Here is a 19,750-nt window from a genome sequence, read left to right on the forward strand (position 1 = left end):
CTAATGGTGGTGATCTCTTCACCCGAGGCTGACCCTCTGTCGACTCAGTTTGCTCAAGATTAACCCTTCGTCCCAAAACAGGCTGTTTCTCTTAAACCCTTTGTTCCTGTACAGCCTTCTGCTCTTCTTTCTGGCTCTCCAGCATGCCCAGGGCCCATGGGAACTTGGCACCAAAAGTGCATGGAACAGCGCAGGGTGGCAGTTTCAGAAAGCTCCAGCTTTCAGTTACTTGGGCTGAACTGGTTTTTTCCCTCCCTTTTCCAGCAGTACTATTAGCTTCCCAAGTGCTCCCATCTCTACCTGCAAACTCTCTAGTTGTGCAGCCAGCTCTGCAATCCTTTCAAAAATGAGAGAATTGAGTGGCACTTCCGGGTTTTCAGCTATGTTCCGAAACTTTTTGAAAACGAAATACAGGAAGAAGACAAAGCAAAAACAGAAAATCCCCACTGAGAGCAAAGAAGGAGAGAATCCAGTGGCAGCAGCCACTATAAACTTTTTGTGCATATCCTGAAACAATAAATCCATTCCTTCATACCCTGACATCTCTATGTCATTAGAAACCAAGTTTTCCATTATTCTAATCCCTATGTCTGGGTACTTCTAGCACCAGTTTTTTAAAATCTATTTTATTTTATTTGAGTTTCTTATATCTCTTTCTCCCTTCTCCACCCCAATTCCTCCCAACATCCCAACACCAGGTGGGAGAGAAAGAAGGTTAGTGGGGAGAGGGGGCATAGTTCTATTTAGATACTTACTACTGTTTAGGGTCACTGGGTTTCTTGAGGCAATTCCAATCTTCATTTCAGGATATCGCCAACTTCTACTTGTCAACCTGTATCAACAGCAACCGGGAGCATCAGGGAGAAACACCAGCATTCTTCTTTTTCAGAGCCCCACCCCCATCTCTCTCTGGGCTCTGGCATTTGTTTCCCTCCAGAGTCCTCAGAGACTATCTGCAGCCAGCAAGGATCACACCCCTCTCAAAGCCCCACAAGGCAAATAATCTGCTGCTATGGACAATCCGCAACAGCCCTATATCCTACACCTGGGTTTAAAAAAAAACAAAACATGTTTACATAACATAACTGAGCTTTTAAAGACACCAAAACTTCCACTTCAGAGGACTGCTTATTCCTCATGCTCACCCTACCTCTGTGGTCATTTCCTTCCCATAATGCTGGTGACAGGTGCGTGCTGGATACCTAGAATGCTGCAGGGCCCTGAACACTCATAGTGGTTGTAACTGCACTCTGGGCTCAGTTCCCTGAAGGAGCAATGGAGACCCGTAGCTCAAGGGACAGCCTTTGACACTAGATTGGTGAGTAGGAGTTCATGAAGAGAGCTAGGAAGGTGGATCAGTCGGTGAAGTGTTTGCCGTGCGAGCATGAGGCGCTGCGTTCAATCCTCAGAGTCCATGGTAGAAAACAAAACCCAAACTGAGCGTGGTGGTGTGGTGTGGTGTTCTTGGAATCGCAGCGCTGGGTGGAAGAAAGCACAGAGACAGGTGGATCCCAGAGGCTTGCCAGCCAATCAGCTCATCCTGCTTCTCAAGCTCCAGACCAGTAAAAGATCCCGTCTCAAAGAAGTGGATGGCGACTGAGGCCTCCATACACAGATGTGTGCATGTACGCACGCTCACACACACACATACACACACACACACACACACACACACACACACACACACAGGATGGGAGTGAAGAATCATCAAAGAAGAAATCAATTGTCACCACCATTTGTTGCCCCCACATGTCACCTGGTGTGGGAGGCACTCTTTCTATCCAGCTACACAGTTCACCTCTTATCACCAAACAGTAAATGTAGGTGGGTTGGGACCTGAGAGGTCTCTTGTGGCCACTGTGCTGGGAAGCATAGGGAGAGGGGAATGCGGATGAGGGTTAGAGCATAGAGGGCATTAAAGGCTGTGAACTGTGCTTGGATTTTCGTCCAAGGTGGTGGGAACCCACAGGCTCGTCACTGTCATGACATATTCAGAGCATGCTGCCACTAGAAGTCTTTTCCTACAAAGTCCAAAGGCTAGCTGACCTGAGCTCCTAGAAGCCAGAAGAGTCGCTACCTTGGAGTCAGGCATGTGGCAACCGAAGGGACCCAGGGAGCTTGGGGGGAGCTGGTAATGATCTAGTTTTTATTGTGGGTCCTTCGAGTGCATCCAGCTTGGAAATCTTTACAAACTGTACTCTTAAAACATATGCATTTTCTGTGTGAATGTCATACTCCAGTAAAAGGTTTCTCAAAAGATGCCTCGGGCTGTTGTCTAGAAAAGTAGAGCAGGGGTAGAGAATAGGTATAGAAAATGGGGCAGGTGAGAGCTTTGGAGTTAGGATCTGGGAGGGGACCAAAATGGATGAAGAATGTAACAAATTTGAGATTTCGCTTGCATGCATCAAGGGCAAAAACTAGAATCCAAAAGAGACTGTAGGAAGGCATGGATGGTATAGGGCATGGGCTTGACGGAAAACCATCACACATAGGAGGGACACAGTTGAGATGATGGCAGCTTGAGGAGGGAGGGCATCAGCAATCAGCCAAGTTCCCACAAGTGGGTGAACGCGACACCAAAAGAAAATGTCTATGGAGGCACCAAGGACATTATGAGTCCCATCAACACCTGCTGGAAAGAGAAGTCTCGTGGCAAGGTTTTTTACAATTGAGCACGGTAACTGGATGAAGTGACATCACATACTCTAGTGTGGATCGTTGTTGAATTGGATGGGTATAGTGCTGCACACCTGTGATCCCAACACTTGGGGGATAGGAGTTTGAAGCCAGCCTTGGCTATATAGCTAGGCCCTATCTCAGAGAGAGGAGGGAGGGGGATGGTGGAGAAAGAAGGAAAAAAGAGAGAGAGAGGGAAACAGGAGAGGAAGGGGTGTCCTACAGAACTTATACAATTTGGGGAGAATTCATTGATGTGATGGTCAGGAACTGTCATCTTCTGTAGCACCTTCTTCCTCTGAGCCCTCGTAAGAGTAGACATTGTGGCGGAGCGGAAGGGTGGATCTGCTGGATGCTGTCATTTGCTAACTGCAAAAATGAGATGGTTTAGCTGGGCATGGTGGTGCATGCCTTTAACCCCAGCATTCAGGAGGCAGAGGCAGGTGGATCGCTGTGAGTGTGAGGCCAGCCTGGTCTACAGAGTGAGGCCAGGACAGCCAAGGCTACACAGAGAAACCGTGTCTCGAAAAAAACAAAACAAAACAAAACAAAACAAAAAAATGACGTAGTTTGCAAGTTGCCCTGGGCCCTTAGTCACCTTCTCCACAGGGTCACGTGAGATTAACTGGGTTTGTGAGCGTGTACTATGTGTTGGCCTGCAGGTTTAAAAGGGAGAACATGCCAACTCTGAAAATAGAGTGATGAAAATAAACAATAAAGACAAGATGATGTGGAGGCCCTGAGTGTCATCCCTCAGAGCTTCCTGGTAGCTATTGCTCACTTATGGGGCCATAGGACCCCTCCCTTTGAGGTTGGCTTCTAAAGTCCTGGGCTCTTGTAAGACTGTGTTTGTATTACAGTTTGCACTTTGTCTGTCTGAAAAACTGGCTGCCCTTTGCTTGAAGGCAGGAAGGGACGGGCTTTATCTTCAAACCCTTCCAGGATGTGAGAAAAAATATTGACATCCCATCTTGTTACCAGAACAAAGATGAGGAAGGATATAAAATAGCCAAGTTTCCATATTCACAGGGTCTGAATGTCCTTTCCCTGCCATAAACGCATTCAAAGCACGTTGGCCAACTGCGGCTTCTTTTCAACCTAACAACTGCCCCAAACACAAATTGGTACTTGTTCTTTGTTAAGGAGTATTTTACTGTCTTAAAAAAAAAAAATAGCAAAAATACTTTCAGAATCTCTGGAAAAGAATTTGAACATATACTGACATGAACACCAGTGATAATTTTGTTTCAGAGTGTTTATTTGCCCAGGAAAACATTTTTCTAGTTAATATGATAAATCCATACAGTCTCAAATGCCTGCATTTTTAATCCCTTCTATAACTCTTTTTTTTTTTCTCTTCCCAAATCTGTGACTCTTAAAGTACAGAACCCAGACCTCATCCTCTGGCAGTCCCTCAGTTTGCTCTTCCATGCCAGCCTGTCACCACCTTCATGCAGTAGCCTGCCCTTACACATTCCCGAGTGTTGAGCACCTCATACCAAGCCCCCAGCTGCCCCCACCCCCTGGCAAGGGGAAGCAGAACGTCATAGAACAGCCAGCACAGGATGCCTTTTAGGGTCCCTGATGTGGTTTGGGGCTCTGAAGCCCCACTGCTTCTCTCCTTTATACCCAGATTTAAAGTCAGAGTGCAGCATGAAAAGCCACAGGCTTTATTTCCACAATGAAATCCTACATTTTCTTTTACTTTGGAGGACACCCCGGCACCCCATGGCATCAAAGATCCTTTATAGTAAGAATAGAATCCCAGACACAGCTCCCCAAATTTCCTGCTTCCCCATGAAGGAACAAGGAGGTGTCTTAAAGCTTCTGTACTCCTTTTTAGAGTGGTCTGACTTTTTGTTTTTTAACTTCCAAGAGCCAACAGGACACTGTCTTATCAAAGGGCTTTCCTAGTTCATAACAACACTACTAATCCCCACGATATCCTGGCTCGTTTCTCCTCCAAAGGATACCAGCTTTGAGCCTGGACTGGCTATTTTAAATATCTGAGTGTTATCTCATGCAGACATTCTTCCTGCAAGGGAATATACTTGATTTCCTGCATCACTTTGTGAAAGAGACACACCCCAGTGGGGGTACTGGACTACGCCCTGCAGGAGATACAGTAGATTTAAGCAGGCTCACTGGCTGTCCCAGGCCTATCACCCTAGGACACGTCTGATTCTTTGCTTTACTTCCTACTGTCCCTTTGGAAAGACGGTAAGAAGGAGTCACCATCCCTCTTCCAACTCTGAGGGCCTCTCGAGTAGGTCCCAGAGCCACCGACTTAGCCTCGCTCCTTTTTCACCTTTCTGAAATGTCTGGTGACATTGGAAAACGTCATCACCTCTGTTGCAATAGGGTGCCTTGAACCTGGGACCTCACCATTCGGCACTTAACCACTGGTCAACTGCCAGCCCGCAAGGAGGATGAGCTGTGGGCAGGGGAGTGGAAGTGGAAACCGCAGAGTCAGTACAACTCTCAGACCAAATGCCTGCAGTCAGAGGCACACCTCACTCTGCAAGGTTCAGCCAACTAGATAGCAGTGTCATAATTTGAGTGTGCTTGGGGAAAAGGGAGGATCTGTTTGTACTCTTGGGGTTGACAGTTTAGTCTACTGCCCAGTTTATAATAGATGGCCCCTTAATGGTGATCTTGATGCCACTGTGGTATGAAAGTACACCCACACCACCACCTTGTCTTCAGATTTCAGTTCAGTGTTCAGTCAACTATATGAGATAGCCAATACCTTGTTATGAAATAGGATTTCTTTTAAATGACTCTGCCCCATTATATGCTGATAAAAATATCTTGTCCTGAAGGTGAGAAAAACATACATGGTATTGCCTATTTATGAAGAGTTTATTCAATAGGTTTTCTTGGGACCTTTCTTTATTCGTTGAAAAGGTAGGGGCAGAAGGATGGGCAGAGTGGGTGAGTGCTTCACGATGGTAGGCTGAGCATATGCCCATCTCTCCCCAGCCCCAGCATCCCCATCATGATGAAAATAATGACTAAGGATGATAAAAGATATCAGAAGTCATAACAAAGGGGGAGAAGCTGTGGATGAATGAGAGAAGTCAATCATTTCTGTGGAATAAACAGTGGCTTGGAAGCACTGAAGGGTGAGACAGAGTGGGAGACGCAGACTCTGCGGTGTCCTCAAGGCTGTTCAGTGGTGGGAGACCTGAGGCCTGACACAGCCCCCGAGGCAACAGGTATGGAATCTATGGGTGTGACGTGAGGTAGAAAGTGGAATTCTGGGGGTGAGGGTCAGCAGAGAACAGCCCTTTGCCCAGGGAAAACCCATGTGTCCTCTCCTCGCGGAACACACAAGTATCAGCTGAGGGGCGGAGGGCTTTCCAGGAGGCGAGCCTGGGTCCTATGGCTTCCAGTTTGTCTGCCACAAAGTAGGGTTGTCTGATAATAATAAAAAGACTGACAGAACCATAAAAAGTTGGGCGGAGCAGGGAGAAGGGCAGGTCTAGGTAAACAGACTCCTCATCCATACTCAAAAATGACAGAGCAAGATGCTCTAGAGCAAACAGCAGGCGGAGATGTGTGATCGACAGACAGAAAACTTGTTCCGTGGACCTGCAGGAGCTGGCTGGAGCTTACAGGCCACTGGTTTGTTACTCTGAACTCTCCTATGCTACCTGAGGTTTTAAAACATTTGCATATTATCCTATCGATGATAAGATAAAAGGTAGGGGGAAGGAGGCAGACAAAATGTGTAAAGAAATATAAACAGATTTTAATATCTCGAGTGGAATCTGGTTGACAGAGGCCAGGAGTCCCTGTGTGCTGGAGCTGCTCAAGCCCAGCAGGGGATTTAGTGTGCTTTGGAACTCTTCTGGCCAAGAACTCCATACCTCTGAACAGTAGTATTACTGCCGGCCTGGCTGTAATCAGCTCCAGCTTAGAAAGAAAAGAGGAAGAGGATGGTCTCTGAGGCTGTGTGTGTGTGTGTGTGTGTGTGTGTGTGTGTGCGCGCGCGCACACGCGCAAAAGCATGTGTGAATGTGTGTGTACCTGTTCGAGTGTTCATGCATGTGTGTGTGCATGCACGTATACATGAGTATTCTGTGTGTGTGTGTGTGTGTGTGTGTGTGTGTGTGTGTGTGTGTGTGTGTGTGTGTAAACCATAGGTCTGCAGGTCAGCTTCAAGTGTTGTCCCTCAGGATAGCCATGCACTCTGTTGTTGTTCTTGAGGCAGCATCTTTCTCTAGGATCTGGGTCTCATCCATTAGGCTAGGCTGTCTAGCCAGCACATTCCAGGGAGCCTCCCGTCTCTGCCATCACAGTCCTGGGATTTCAAGTGCACACCACTACACCCAGCTCTCCTGGGGCTTTCACCCAAGTCTTTTGGGTTCTGTGGATCGATCGGCTACTATGCAAACCCTTTACAGGCTGAACTATCTCTGGAGTTCTCTCTGAGGTCAAGGAATCTAAAGCAGGCAGCTTGGGCATATCCTAAACCACCCAACGTTCTTGTGGAGTGAGAAGACTATTTCTCCTTGTCTGCTTCCTTGTTTGCTTGCTTGCTTCCTTCCTTCCTTCTCTCCCTCCTTCCGTCCCCCCCTCCCTCCTTCTCTTCCTCTCCCCTCCCTCCTTTGGAAAGGACTGCTTCTTCTAGTCCACCACTAGTAAGTCTTTGAGACACAGACACCTAGGGATGGGAGTGCGGGCAGATCACCAGCTGGTGTTCACTCAGGCCACCCTCAGGCTGCCTAAGGCTTTTTATCCTGCTATTCAGCTCCAGTCTGTCCTGAACCACCTCGGTGAAATCCCATCCTAGTGCTCATAAGGACTCAGGAAAATAGAGTTCTACCTCTCAGACATCTGTGTGCACAAAATCAAGAGCTGGGGCAGCCATCAGCCGGGCTATAACCTTATGGGGAGCACGTGACAGACCTGCCGGGCAGTTTCACAGCTGTTGCTTCTGTGGTCTGATGTCAGTTACCTCACAGCTCCAATGTCCACGAACATGACAATGAAAACAGAACAAAACTGGGTCTGGGGTGTCCTTTGGCCCTTTCCCATTTATCCCATGTCACCAGGGTTCCCTCATCATTAGTGATTTCTGTACAGTTGTCCTCTGTATGCCACTAGAACTTGGCTTGGGCCCAGGACCCCTGTTTCTGCCATCATGGCTATCCTCTCAGCCTTCCTGAGGTCACTGGTCTTTAATGACCACTCCTTCTCTGCTTCCTTCTCCCCCATTCTCCCTGCCACACTCTCCGTATTTGTTAGGATTGAGCAGTGAGGCTTGCGCAATAGGCCTATGAGCATGGCTTTCACATTTGGATGTCTGAGAGCCTCTCTCACATGCAGCCCTGCAAGGAAGTTCTCTAACCGGGTACGTCTTTGCTAACATTCTCTGTGCTATGTGAGATGTATCTATAAAAGTGCTGTGTCAATTACACACACACACACATACACACACATTCCCTGTAAACCTAGGTGTTTTGGTTAGCTTACACACACAAATCTAAATATTTACGTGGGTTTTGAACCTTTCAGCACAGGTCCCTTGAATAAACAAACATTCTCACAACATTGTCGATGTTCATACTTTAAAACAAAAACAGAAAAACTGTTTGTGGAATGTCCTTCAGTGTGTCAGGATATTATTTTGAAAACCTTCACGCTTGTGACTCTGTCTCCAAAGGAATTTTCCTTTAGTCAATTTTATCGAGGTCTAGTCTGCCTATAATAAAATGCACAGACTTTAAATATAAACTCTACCTGTACAAATATCACTGCCATAAAAATGTGGATGATTTCAGCCACATCAGAAAGCCCCTGTATACATAGCTGCAAATCTTTAACTTTTGCAGTTTGCTTTTGGAATACTCAAGAACCATTCTGAGTGAGCCAGGTAAGCAAGGCAGGCAGCCCAACCATGCTTACAGATGATAGCCACGTAGAAGGGGAATTTTACAAATGATGGAGACTGGTCGTCGTGATGATGAACCTGCAGCACCCCAATGGCTGACTATTCCAGACCATAGGTTATTGTGTTTTGAAGACCTGATGTTCATTTGCTGATTTTGAGCCAGGCATCACTTCAAACACTGGGGGAGTGTTTGTTTTTTAAAAATCTCTGGCCATCTTTTCTCCTGGAAGCCTGAAGCTTGTTGGGGAAATAGCAATAAACAAGAGCTCGTGTGTGCTGTGCAAACTATGGGAGCGAGAAATGCCGAGAGCATGAAGGAAAGTGGAGCAAAGAGATGGAAGGTGATTGATAGAGTGATAATCCTGGCAATGCATCTTTGTTTACCTCTCCCTTCTCTGTGAAGTATTCAGAGAGTTCTTTCATTTGTTAAATGGAGTCAGGTGGAACACTTAGCTTTTTATCGATAAAGAAGGTGGGTTGGGGTTCTAGGGAGCTCGATTGGGTAAAGAACTTGCCTCCTAAGCAGAAGGGCCGGAGATCGATCTCTATCACCCAACGTTTAAAAAAAAGAAAAGCTATGTGTGGTGGTGCATGCTTGTTAGCCCAGTGCTGGGGAGGCAGACACAGTGCATGCATCCCTGGTGCTCTCTAGCCTGCAAGCCTCGGCTAATCCACCAGCTCCAGGTCCCTGTGAGAGACCCTGTCTCAAACAAAACAAAACAAAACAAAACAAGGTGGGTGGCTTCTGAGGAACAACTCCTGGGGATTGCCTTCAGGAGTTCACATGAGCACACTCGCACACAAACACCACACACACATACACATGTGCACACACATACACACACACACATTGGGGGGATTGGCTAAAACAAAGCTGAGCAGGTCCTTAATGAAGCCTTTGACATGCTAATGTAATTGCACATTTTCCTGGGAATCCCATTGGATTTGGAGTGTGTGGAGCCAGGAGCCGTCTCTCCAGGAGCCGTCTCTCCAGCAGCCTGTATTAGCACACTCAGCTTCCACTTCTCATGATGCAGATCTGAAAGCCATGGAGAAGTTCATTACTTAGGAAGGTGAGGAAGGAGTGAGTTAGGGCAACTTGTGGGACCAGGATGATGCCAAGAGTCCTAAACACACCCCTTGGGTAATCCTTTCCACTAGGATGTTACAGCTCCTGGGTCCTGTTAAAAAGAACTGTGGCTCAGAGTGACTACATTGGTAGCCAAAGGTTCCGTACAGGGCCAAGATCTGGGCCTAGACCTGTTTGACCTTTAAACCCAAACCTTTGAAACCAAGATAGTTGCCCTAAGCAAAGTAGAGGGATGCTCTAACCCAGCTACACCACTGTCAATCTACATGTACCCTCAAACCACGCCCTCTTCAAGGGACCACGCCCACTTCAAGGGATGCCTTTCGCTTTTTTTGTACTGGCAGGTGATCATTTCTTCTTCTCCTGCTGGGTATTTGGTAAGTCTGAGCGGATGAGGATAAGGTCTCCTACTTCTGTCCTCATGAACTAGCATGCAGGGCCAGGTGCCTGTGACCCTAGGAGTGGCCCCTTCCAGAAAGTTCAGTCAAACCCATCCCTCTATGGCTTCCTCTTTTCCTAGCATTTTTCTCCTGCCATCATAGTCACACATCCCATCTGTCTCCATCTGCTGCATCCCCTGGAATAAAGGGCTCAGATTCATACCAGCACCCCTGTCAAGAGCATCCACGAGGTACCCAGATCAGCCACGGCTGCAGTGGCCAACACTGGTGTGAGCTTGGTGGTGAAGGGGCAGGGACGTGAAAAGGGGCCAGAGGCCCTCACTCTAGCCCAGGGCTGAAGATATGGAATTTCAGCACTTACTGGAAATAGCAAAGGCGTATCTTTCAGGAAAGGCTTTGAGGCGGTTTCTCTCCCACCATCCCCATCTTCCTCTCAGGAGACAGCAGAGGAAGTTGGTAGGGATTACTCATGCTAACTCCTTACTAACTGCTGTGAAGCAAGGTGAGTTTCCTCGAGACTTAATGCTCAGAAACTAAAGTATGCTAGCTCTGAACCCGCCGTCCTCCCTCCCCGTCCCACACTTCTCTTGGGTGCCTTCTCACCTGTTGCCTTGCCCCCCTTGGCTTCTGGCCTTTCTTCCACCTGGAGCCAATGACAACTTTACCTCTGTGGGAGTCTCTGATCTGGTCTCTACTCACATATCCTGTGACACTTCCCTGGCCTGACCTAAGTTCAACCCTCATTTGCTGTCTTTTCCTCACTCCTCTGCTAGATGCTATTCTTGTCACTAGCATGTACCAAGCCTTCAAGGGACCTCTCTGTGCAAAAGTCATCAACAGGACTCTGGGATTTGAGGAAGCAACCTTGAACTTGACATACAACTGAGCCTCACCCTGGGTAAGAGGGCGCTGAAGGACAGAGGTAAGGCTCTAGATAAGGACCCACAGGGTTCTGGGGAGACTGTGAGCAAAAGTACCCTGTTGTGCTCTGAGAACCTGTAAGAGGGGACCTTGATGGTGTTTGAGGAGCAAGATGTACCTCAGCAGGGTTTGGAGGTACACTTACCCCCTGTGCTGAATGACAAAAGCAATCCCAAACCCAGTGCTTCAAATCAAAAATAGTAGTTTGCTCGCTGGCACATATGCTATCTGTACAAGGTTCTTCAGGGCACGGGGGGTTGGGGGAACGACAGTGGCTCATTTCTGTTTTGCTTGGCATCAAAGGCTGGGATTAGAATCATCATCTGAGGGAAAGCTCAGCAGCCTGTCTGTCAGTTGACACTGAATCCACATTTAGGGTATGTTAGCTGAACCCCGGGCATGTAGCCTCCCCAGAAAGCACAGATTCACTGCAGCTCTGTTCTCACCGGAAGCAAGTAGCTATGACTGACCCATACTCAAACAGAGCGAACATATGCCCACCCCTCGATGGCGTCATTGTCATGCTCTAAGAGGTGTGGGTGGGTAGGAGAGACTGACATGGCTGTCTCTGTGACATATGATCAGCCTCAGCAGGCTGTAGAGAGAGAGGCTGTGGTGCAGGCTCTGCAGTGTAGAGGCTATCATACCAAGGGTGCCAGTGTTTAGCTCCTCAGAATTGAGAGACAATGCGATACTGATTTGGATAGGACCAAGTCTAGAGATTTTTTTCTCCTCCTGGTGGAGATGGCAGCAGGGGGCAGGGGGTGTTGGTGGCTAGGCAATGTCTACCCCCCTCTTCATAAGGGACCGGTGACAAACCGAAGCTCAGTTTCACTGAAGTGTACTCCAAGGAACCAATGAGTTTATTGGACTTACTTGCAGAGCGTGGATGAGGGGTCATGGAAAAGAACGTGGGGGTCCTAGAGCAGCCTTGCTAGAAGGTCCACACCAACATGGGCGACAGCTTCCTCAGGGCTGCATGAAAGGAGGCCTTCCTTAGTCCTCCTCGGCCTAACGAGGAGCACCCGGATGCTCAGGTGAGGGTTCTGTGACCCTCCCACACCTCCTCCTGTGAGGGAACAGCAATTGTTAATAAGTCCAGGGGGCACACCTGAACTCATAAAAATGGTCATATCGGGTCCCAAAGAAACTGAAGACAAATGGCAAACTGTGGTGTCTATTAGTATATGAAAGTGTCTGCCTGGCCTCTAGGCTCACTCAGTACCTGTGGCTCCTCCCAGCTCTTTCCACTACTAGCCTGCTACCTTAAACTTTACTAGCCTAGGGGCTTCCCTTCCCTTCCCCCAACTTCTCTGTTCTATATAAACCTGAAATTTCAGCCAGGTGCTCTCTTGGTCCTCAACTCCTCTCTTGGTCTGATGCTGTTCCTCCTTTTCCTCTTCTTCCTCCTCCTCCTCTTCTTATTTTTCTTCTCTCTCCCTCTCTCCTTTTTCTTTTTCTCCCCCTTCTTCTTATCATCATCTTCTTCTCTTCCTCTCTCATTGCCTCCTCCCCTTCTCATGGCCTGGTTTACTCTGAGCTATTCCAGATGCTTCTGGCTGAACTCTTTCTCATATTTACAATAAAATCCTTCTCCCTGGCCATTCCTTGAAGCGGTCATGTCCTCATTTTCATTCAGGCAGCAGTTTGGCTTAGATGATAATTCTGCACAGCAGACCTACTTGTATTTGTGTTTGAAAAAGTTGTCCTTGGGGTCGTAAGATGGAAGATTTCAAGGGGCAGACAAGAGACTGCAGAGACATTATTGTAGAGTTCCAGGGTAGAAACAGTAAGAACTTGAGCTAAGGTATATCTGAAGATGAGGGAGGGACTCATGTATGAGAGACACTAAGAAGAGATTCAAGGGTCTGGTAATAGGTAGGTGTTGGACATGGGTAAGGGGTCATGTAGGAAGAATCCTGGTTTCTTACTTGGGAAACTAAAAGTGTGGTGGTTTGAAAGAGAATGCCCACGCATAGGCTCGGATATTTGAATGCTTCGTCTACAGCCGATGGAACTGTTTGGGAAGGATTAGGAGGTGTGGCCTTGTTGGGGTGGGTGTGTCACTTAGAGTGGGGTTTTCAGTCTCAAAACTTCCCAGTTCTCCATCTGGTTTCCTCAGGCTTTTGGACCAGATGTAAACTTTCAGCGGCTACTCCAGCGCCATGCCTAACTCCCTGCTGCTCTTCTTCACACCCTAGTGGTCATGGACTCTATTAACCTCTGGAACTATGATTCCCTAATTAAATACCTTCTTTTAGAGTTGCTTTGGTCATTTTGTCTTTTCACCACAATAGAAAAGTAACTAAGATAAGGAGTGAAAGAAAAAAGGAGCCATGAGAAAGACAGTATGTTACACCTGGGGAGTGACTGGTGTGAGGGGTCTGGGGTATACAGGTTGACATGTTCAGTAGACAGTAGAACATTCGAGAGTGTAGAGTTCTGTGGAAAGTTCTCAAAGAGGAAGCAAGACATGACTGCTGTGGGATTGTCAAGAGAATGTACATCAATGAGTGACTGTCCAGAAGTGGACCTCAAGCAATCATAGGGGGATTAACCTTCCAGGGATAACCAGAGGCGGGCGCTCTGTTGAGGCCTTACATATTAGACTGCATCTTCTTTCCTGAGTCTGGCCTGACCCAGGGAATAGTCCAAGACTAAGTGTGTTTTGGTGTCTTGTATGTATGAACAATACTCAAGCTGGCTACTCTGTGTATCTTCACCACCGTCACCTTTACCGACACCTTCCCTTTACTCTCACCTTTACCATCACCATTACCGTAATTTCTACCAATATTTTCACCATCAACAACACCAATACCGCCCCTGTATGCCATCTTCGGTAATAGTTTCTGTCCTAGTTTGCATCAGCTTGACATAGCCTAGAACCATCCCCTGAAAAAGAGTCTCAGTTGGCTTTAGAGGCTGTGAATGCAGGTGGCGATCTGTATACACTACACCGAACTCATGCAGTAAGTTCTGGACTCTGTCACAGAAGCCTCATTGGCTTTTCCAGGGCTTTGTTCTAGCAGCTAAGAAATTCCACAGGTTGGAAGGAGGGCCCAGAAGAAAGACTGGCCTCAGTTTTGGAGGGAAATGAAAGTGAAGGTGGAGTCTCAGTTGCTCCTCTCAGACACCAGCCCTTCAATTCAGAGGATAGCTTTGGCAGAGTATGAAACATCAGCGTACTCTACCCTTCCCTGGAGGGAAAACATGACCCAAAGAAAACCTTACAAGCACTGCTTAAGGAATGTGGGATTTGTGGCTTGGTACCTGTTCATGCAACAGCTGAAATCACAGGAGGGAGGCCACAGTCTTCTTCCACATTCCATGATGTAGATCTATCTCTGTCAAGTGTAGAACTCACATTTACTCAGCATACACAGGACGAGGAATGTGAGGCCAGGAGGGACACAATGACAAATAATCTTTGGGCATTTCTCCAAGGCTTTGAGCATCCATCCAAAGGGGATATCCAGTCACAAGTGTTCTCGGTAAGAGGTCAAGATAGCTCCGATAAAAACTTGATAGGACAGGATGAAGATATTCATTCAGTTGGTGGTTGGAGGACTCCGCTGGACCACCTTCATGAAGACATAGCAGCTGGGCCTTGGAGGATGTAGGACAGGCCAAGAGTAGTGGAGCAGCCACACTGAGGGTTCACTGGTATCCCTGAGAATGGTCCAGATTGAATAGAGGATGACCTTCAGCACTCTCAGGGCACAGGAGGAAGACCAAATAGCAGTTCAAGGTATACTGTGATATGACTAGGGAGCAACCCAAGGTGGCAAAGGCCCTGACTGCTTATGTAAGTTGAGGCCTTGCTTGGAAATGGCAATTCACCATGGTTTTAGTGGGTTCTTTGTGACAACAGACATAGCTGATTAGGTAGAATGCTTGCCTGGTATGCACAAAACCTTGCATTCAATCTCCCAGCACAGCATAAAAACAGAGTGTGGTAGCACTGGCCTGTGAGCTCAGCACAGAGTAGAGGCAGAAGGGTCAGAAGTTCAAGGTCATGCTCAGCTTCATCTCGAGTGTGAAGCCAACTTGGAAAACATGACACAGGGTGGTTGAAGCATTTGGAAACAAAAACATGTTTATATCCACTACACAGGATCTCAGAAATAACGTGGTAAATCTAGGGATGGCTAGCACTTAGGGATGTTTGCCATGGGATGGACAGATAGCAGTTCACCCACAAAACCATCCGGTGAAGTAAGTGTCGCCATGGGGAGACAGTTCCAACTGCCCCAGAGGCCCTGGATGGAAAGCTGGGCAGACACTTGGGCCACGGTGCAGAGCCCTCACAAGGATGTCATCTGTTCCCAGGTGTTCGTGCTTTGCCATGGCCTCCTACAGCTCTGCCAGCTGCTCTACAGCGCCTACTTCAAGAGCAGCCTCACCACAATTGAGAAGCGCTTTGGCCTCTCCAGTTCTTCCTCGGGTCTCATTTCCAGCTTGAATGAGGTGAGCGGGTGCTTATGTTATGTGTGAGTATTCTCCCTGCCTATATGTATGTATACCATGTGCATGTGTGCTTCCTGAGGAGGCTAGGAGAGGGCATTTGGATCTCTTGGAACTGAAGATATGCATGGCTGTGAACCACTATGTACTGTATTTTTCGGACTATATGACACGCCTGACCATAAGACACACCCAGTTTTTAGATCAGTAAAATGAGAAACACAGTAAAAACAAAAACAAACAAACAAAAAAAACAGCTATCAGATCATAAGGCGCATGTTAATCCCCCCCCACACACACACACACACATACTTTTGGGGCATGAGTGCGTCTTATGGTCCAAAAAAATACAGCAGGTGCAGGAAATTGGGCCTAGGCCTTCTGCAAGAGCAACAGGTGCTCTTAAATGCTGAGCCATCTCTCCTTCCCTGAATGGGAGGCTCTTGATCATCCTTTGTTGTGTGCACTAGCCTAACCACAGGCTATGAGAGGAACATAACAGGAAGCCGGCATCCTAGTGCAGAGCACCACTCCAAAACGTTGGCCTTTGACTTGGTGTTGTCCTTACAGACAATGGACAGCAAGGACACAAACCTTTGACAGCCATGCCACTGTAGCCTGGCCCTGGCTCTTGTATGTATGTATCACGAGTCGCCTACAGTTCTTGGTGAATCCAGACACGACCTCTGGATTCTTCTCACACCATGCCCCAGGCTACTCTACTAAACAAGTGAGATCGGGCATGGAAGATAGACCCTCTCTTACATCAGTCAAGACGGTCCAAAACTGTGGCTCCCACACCTAACCTTGTATCTGCACCGTTGAATGCTTAGAATACAGTTGTGGTCCAGGAACAAATGGAGTTTGTATGCTGCTGGTGGTGGTGATTGAATGTGTGTGGGGGAGGGGAGACAGGGGTGTGTAAAGAGAGTCCAGCCTGGTGCAGGCGTGAGTGAGGCCATCTGAGTGTGTAGTGAGTACAAACCTTCAGACTGAAGCTCTAATTGTAAAGCCTTCCTGGGCCCAGGTGGTATGAAAGGGCACAGACTGTCTATGGCAATTCAAGGGCAGGGAGGGGCTCAAACAGAGAAGCCAATGGTGTCTTGCCTTGGAGAGGGCTGTTATTGTCCACTCTGACATGATACCGAGAGATGAACAGGCAAGATGGGTTAGAACCCTAGAGCCCTGCCCTAGGTGTCCACCCCCAGTCCTTACACTCCTTTGGTTCTGAGACATGGTAGGGCAGAGTATGCTATTAATGGGGGACTTTATATCAGATTTCAAATGTTTAATACCAGCAAGAAGATGGAGCTGTTCTCAGAGGGTGATTGATGGGGCCTGACGTCCTCTTCTTGGCTAGAATAACTGAAGTTTTAGGGTCCACTGAAGGAAAGCTTGGGCACAACACCTAATACCTGAGCAGGTCTAGGGACCCACAGAGAAACCAAGCTTGGTTTCTGCAGATGAGTGGAGGCCCACATACCCCGGCCTTCCCTCCTGGGTTTGTGTTGGAGCGCTCCACTACCTCTCTCATTCATGCCCTTTCAAGTCAGCCAACAGAGCTAAAATGCCCTGACATTTCAATCCATTTATGAAAAATAAGAGAGAAGCAAGAAGGAAGGAAATAAAACCCAAGAAGCTCAAGAATAACCTTTCCCTCTCTCTGAGTAGCCATTGCAGATGGCTCAGGAATCTTTGGGCTGGAGGGCTCCAGCTGCTTGTCAGATCCTGTCCTGGATGCCGAGGGGGCAGAGATAAACAGATAGACAAAAAGCTAAGACGAGCTTGCAAAACTAAAGCTCTCATAAATAGGCCGGGCGTGGTGGTGCATGCCTTTAATCCCAGCACTCGGGAGGCAGAGGCAGGTGGATCTGTGTGAGTTCGAGGACAGCCTGGTCTACAAAGTGAGTCCAAGACAGCCAAGGACACACAGAGAAACCCCTGTCTCAAAAAGCAAAAAAAAAAAAAAAAAAGCTCTCATAAATACATGGTAGGTTCCATGAGGAGGTGGCTGTGGGAGAGGAAGGGCACCCAGGGCCAACGTGGAGGACACAAGGAACATACCTTCTAAGGAGTATCAGGAACACAGTGGTCCTGATGTCTACACTGGACAGGATTTGGAAGTGGTATGGTCTTTGTCCTTTGTTTTGAGGAATTTAGGATGGGTGTGGAGAATAGGTTAGACACAGAATTGTTGGGGGCAGAAGCCAACTCCTCCAGAAGATGGCTCTGATATGACATACACAATCTGAAGTTGCCCCACCCCCACCCCTCCACCTGGTTCAGTCTCTCTCCTGACTTCATGAACGTAGACAGCACACTTACTGTTTGGCTGTCAAGTTCTAGCTTTCAGTTGCTGTAGTAAAGACCATGACCCATGGCCATCATCACAGGAAGCCAGGGCAGGAGCTGAAGCAGGAGCCAAGGCAGAGACCATGCAGGAAAGCATCTTACTGGCTTCCTCATTCAGCTTGCTCAGTTATTGCAACCCAGGACTACGTGGCCAGGGATGGCATCACCCACAGAAGGCCCTCCCTCATTAATTGTTAATCAAGAAAGATGTTCCCACAGACTTATCTACAACTGATGGAGATACTTTCTCGATTGAGGTTTCCTCTTCCCAAATGACTGTACAGTGCCAAGTTGACAAAAATTAACCAGCACAAAGTATAAAATGGGAGTAGTTGCGTGGTGCCTGGGGTCATGCACATTGCTCGGTCGTTATTCCGACTTTCAGTCCAGAGTCCCCGAGTCCATCACCTTGGATCTCACTCAAATTAGGAGTTTAGTTAAGAAATATATGCCACTCCAGGAACCAGCCAGGATTGGAAGAGTCCTTCGCTTTTGTCCCAAAAGACTCTTCTAGAAAGGCCAGGAAAAGAGCTCAGTTGGTGAAGTGTGCAAGCAGGGTGGCCGGAGTTGTTCCAGCCCCAGACATGAATCCCCAGGTGTAATAGTAGCATGTGCTTGTAATCCGTGTTAGGGAGGTAGAAACAGGAGGGTTCCTGGGGTCAACCAGCCTAGACTACTTGGCAAGCTTCAGACCAGTAATAAATGAGAGAAAGAGAGAGAGAGAGAGAGAGAGAGAGAGAGAGAGAGAGAGAGAGAGAGAGAGAAGAGGGGAAAGGAGAGAGGAGAGGAAAGAAGAGGGAGGGAGAGGAGAGATAGGAATAGTACACACACACACACACACATTCACATGTGAGCACACACATTTGCAGACATATGCACCTACACCCACTCAAGGTTTATGTATAAGATAGATGATCAATGTTTAGATCAGTCCCTGGTGTCTTTAGATAATTTCATTGGACTGGTGCTAAAAGCAGAGGCTGGGATGGGTTTCTGATAACAGGGGAAGCTGATTCTGTGAGTGTACAGCATAAACAAGACTATCTGGGCAAGGCTAATGTGGCTTTTCTAGAAACAGCTCCTCCCCTGTCTAGTCTCCCTAGGTGAAATATGGCTGGTCTCCTCTGGGCTAGGAGAGGGCAGGACCGAGGTCTCACTTAATCTCTTGTTTCCCTCTACAGATCAGCAATGCCACCCTCATCATCTTTGTCAGCTACTTTGGCAGCCGGGTGAACCGCCCACGGATGATCGGCATAGGGGGTCTCCTCCTGGCTGCAGGCGCCTTTGTCCTCACCCTCCCACACTTTCTGTCGGAGCCCTATCAATACACCATGACCACTGCTGGTGAGTGTGACCCCAGCTCCTTCCCTGAGGAACTGAGGCAGGGTGAGCAAGCGCAGAGTTGATGGTAGTGGTCATGCGGTTGGGGTGTCCCCTCCCATTAGAGACCGTCCTTGGCTTTAGTAGTTCAGTTTCTCTCTGGACTGCCTCTGAAGTGCAGAGCCTGTTGAAACACCCACAAGCATGAAGTAGCCTACCTACCGCGCTCCTAGCTTGTTAAGGATGTAGTAGCCGGCCTCTCCCCATGACTCCTTGTGCTTTGTAGCAGGGTCAGTGCAGACTCCACCTGCCTGGAACCAGAGCCCCCAGAGCCTTAGAGGAAGGAGGACCAAATTATGGAACATGATGGAGTTTGCGGGTTTTCTTGATGTTCCGAGACTGTTTGTTACACCTGTCGATTTTACTTTAAACTACACAGCATTTGTATAGCACACTCACTGATGCTGGGACACAAATGGGGTGTGGAGAAAAGCCATGAAATGGGACTTACATGACTTCTCCTGGGGAAACATGAGCAAATGTCAGTTCACTCCACATAAGACACTGTGGCAAGCCAAAGAGATGGTTCTACTCAACTCTAGCTTAGTGGACCAATGCATTTGC

General features: G+C 47.8%; 1 protein-coding gene across 1 annotated transcript in view; it reads left to right on the forward strand.

The window, feature by feature from the left end:
- Slco2a1 (solute carrier organic anion transporter family member 2A1) overlaps window positions 1-19,750 on the forward strand; it is an 80,295-nt gene that overhangs the window by 23,903 nt on the left and 36,642 nt on the right. Inside the window, exons 2-3 of the mRNA XM_051140760.1 lie at window positions 15,320-15,457; window positions 18,988-19,150. Of these exons, the coding sequence (XP_050996717.1) occupies window positions 15,320-15,457; window positions 18,988-19,150 (301 nt within the window). The remainder of the gene's footprint in view (window positions 1-15,319; window positions 15,458-18,987; window positions 19,151-19,750) is intronic.

This window comes from Acomys russatus, chromosome 32 (assembly GCF_903995435.1).
Source record: "Acomys russatus chromosome 32, mAcoRus1.1, whole genome shotgun sequence".
Lineage (NCBI taxonomy): Eukaryota > Metazoa > Chordata > Mammalia > Rodentia > Muridae > Acomys > Acomys russatus.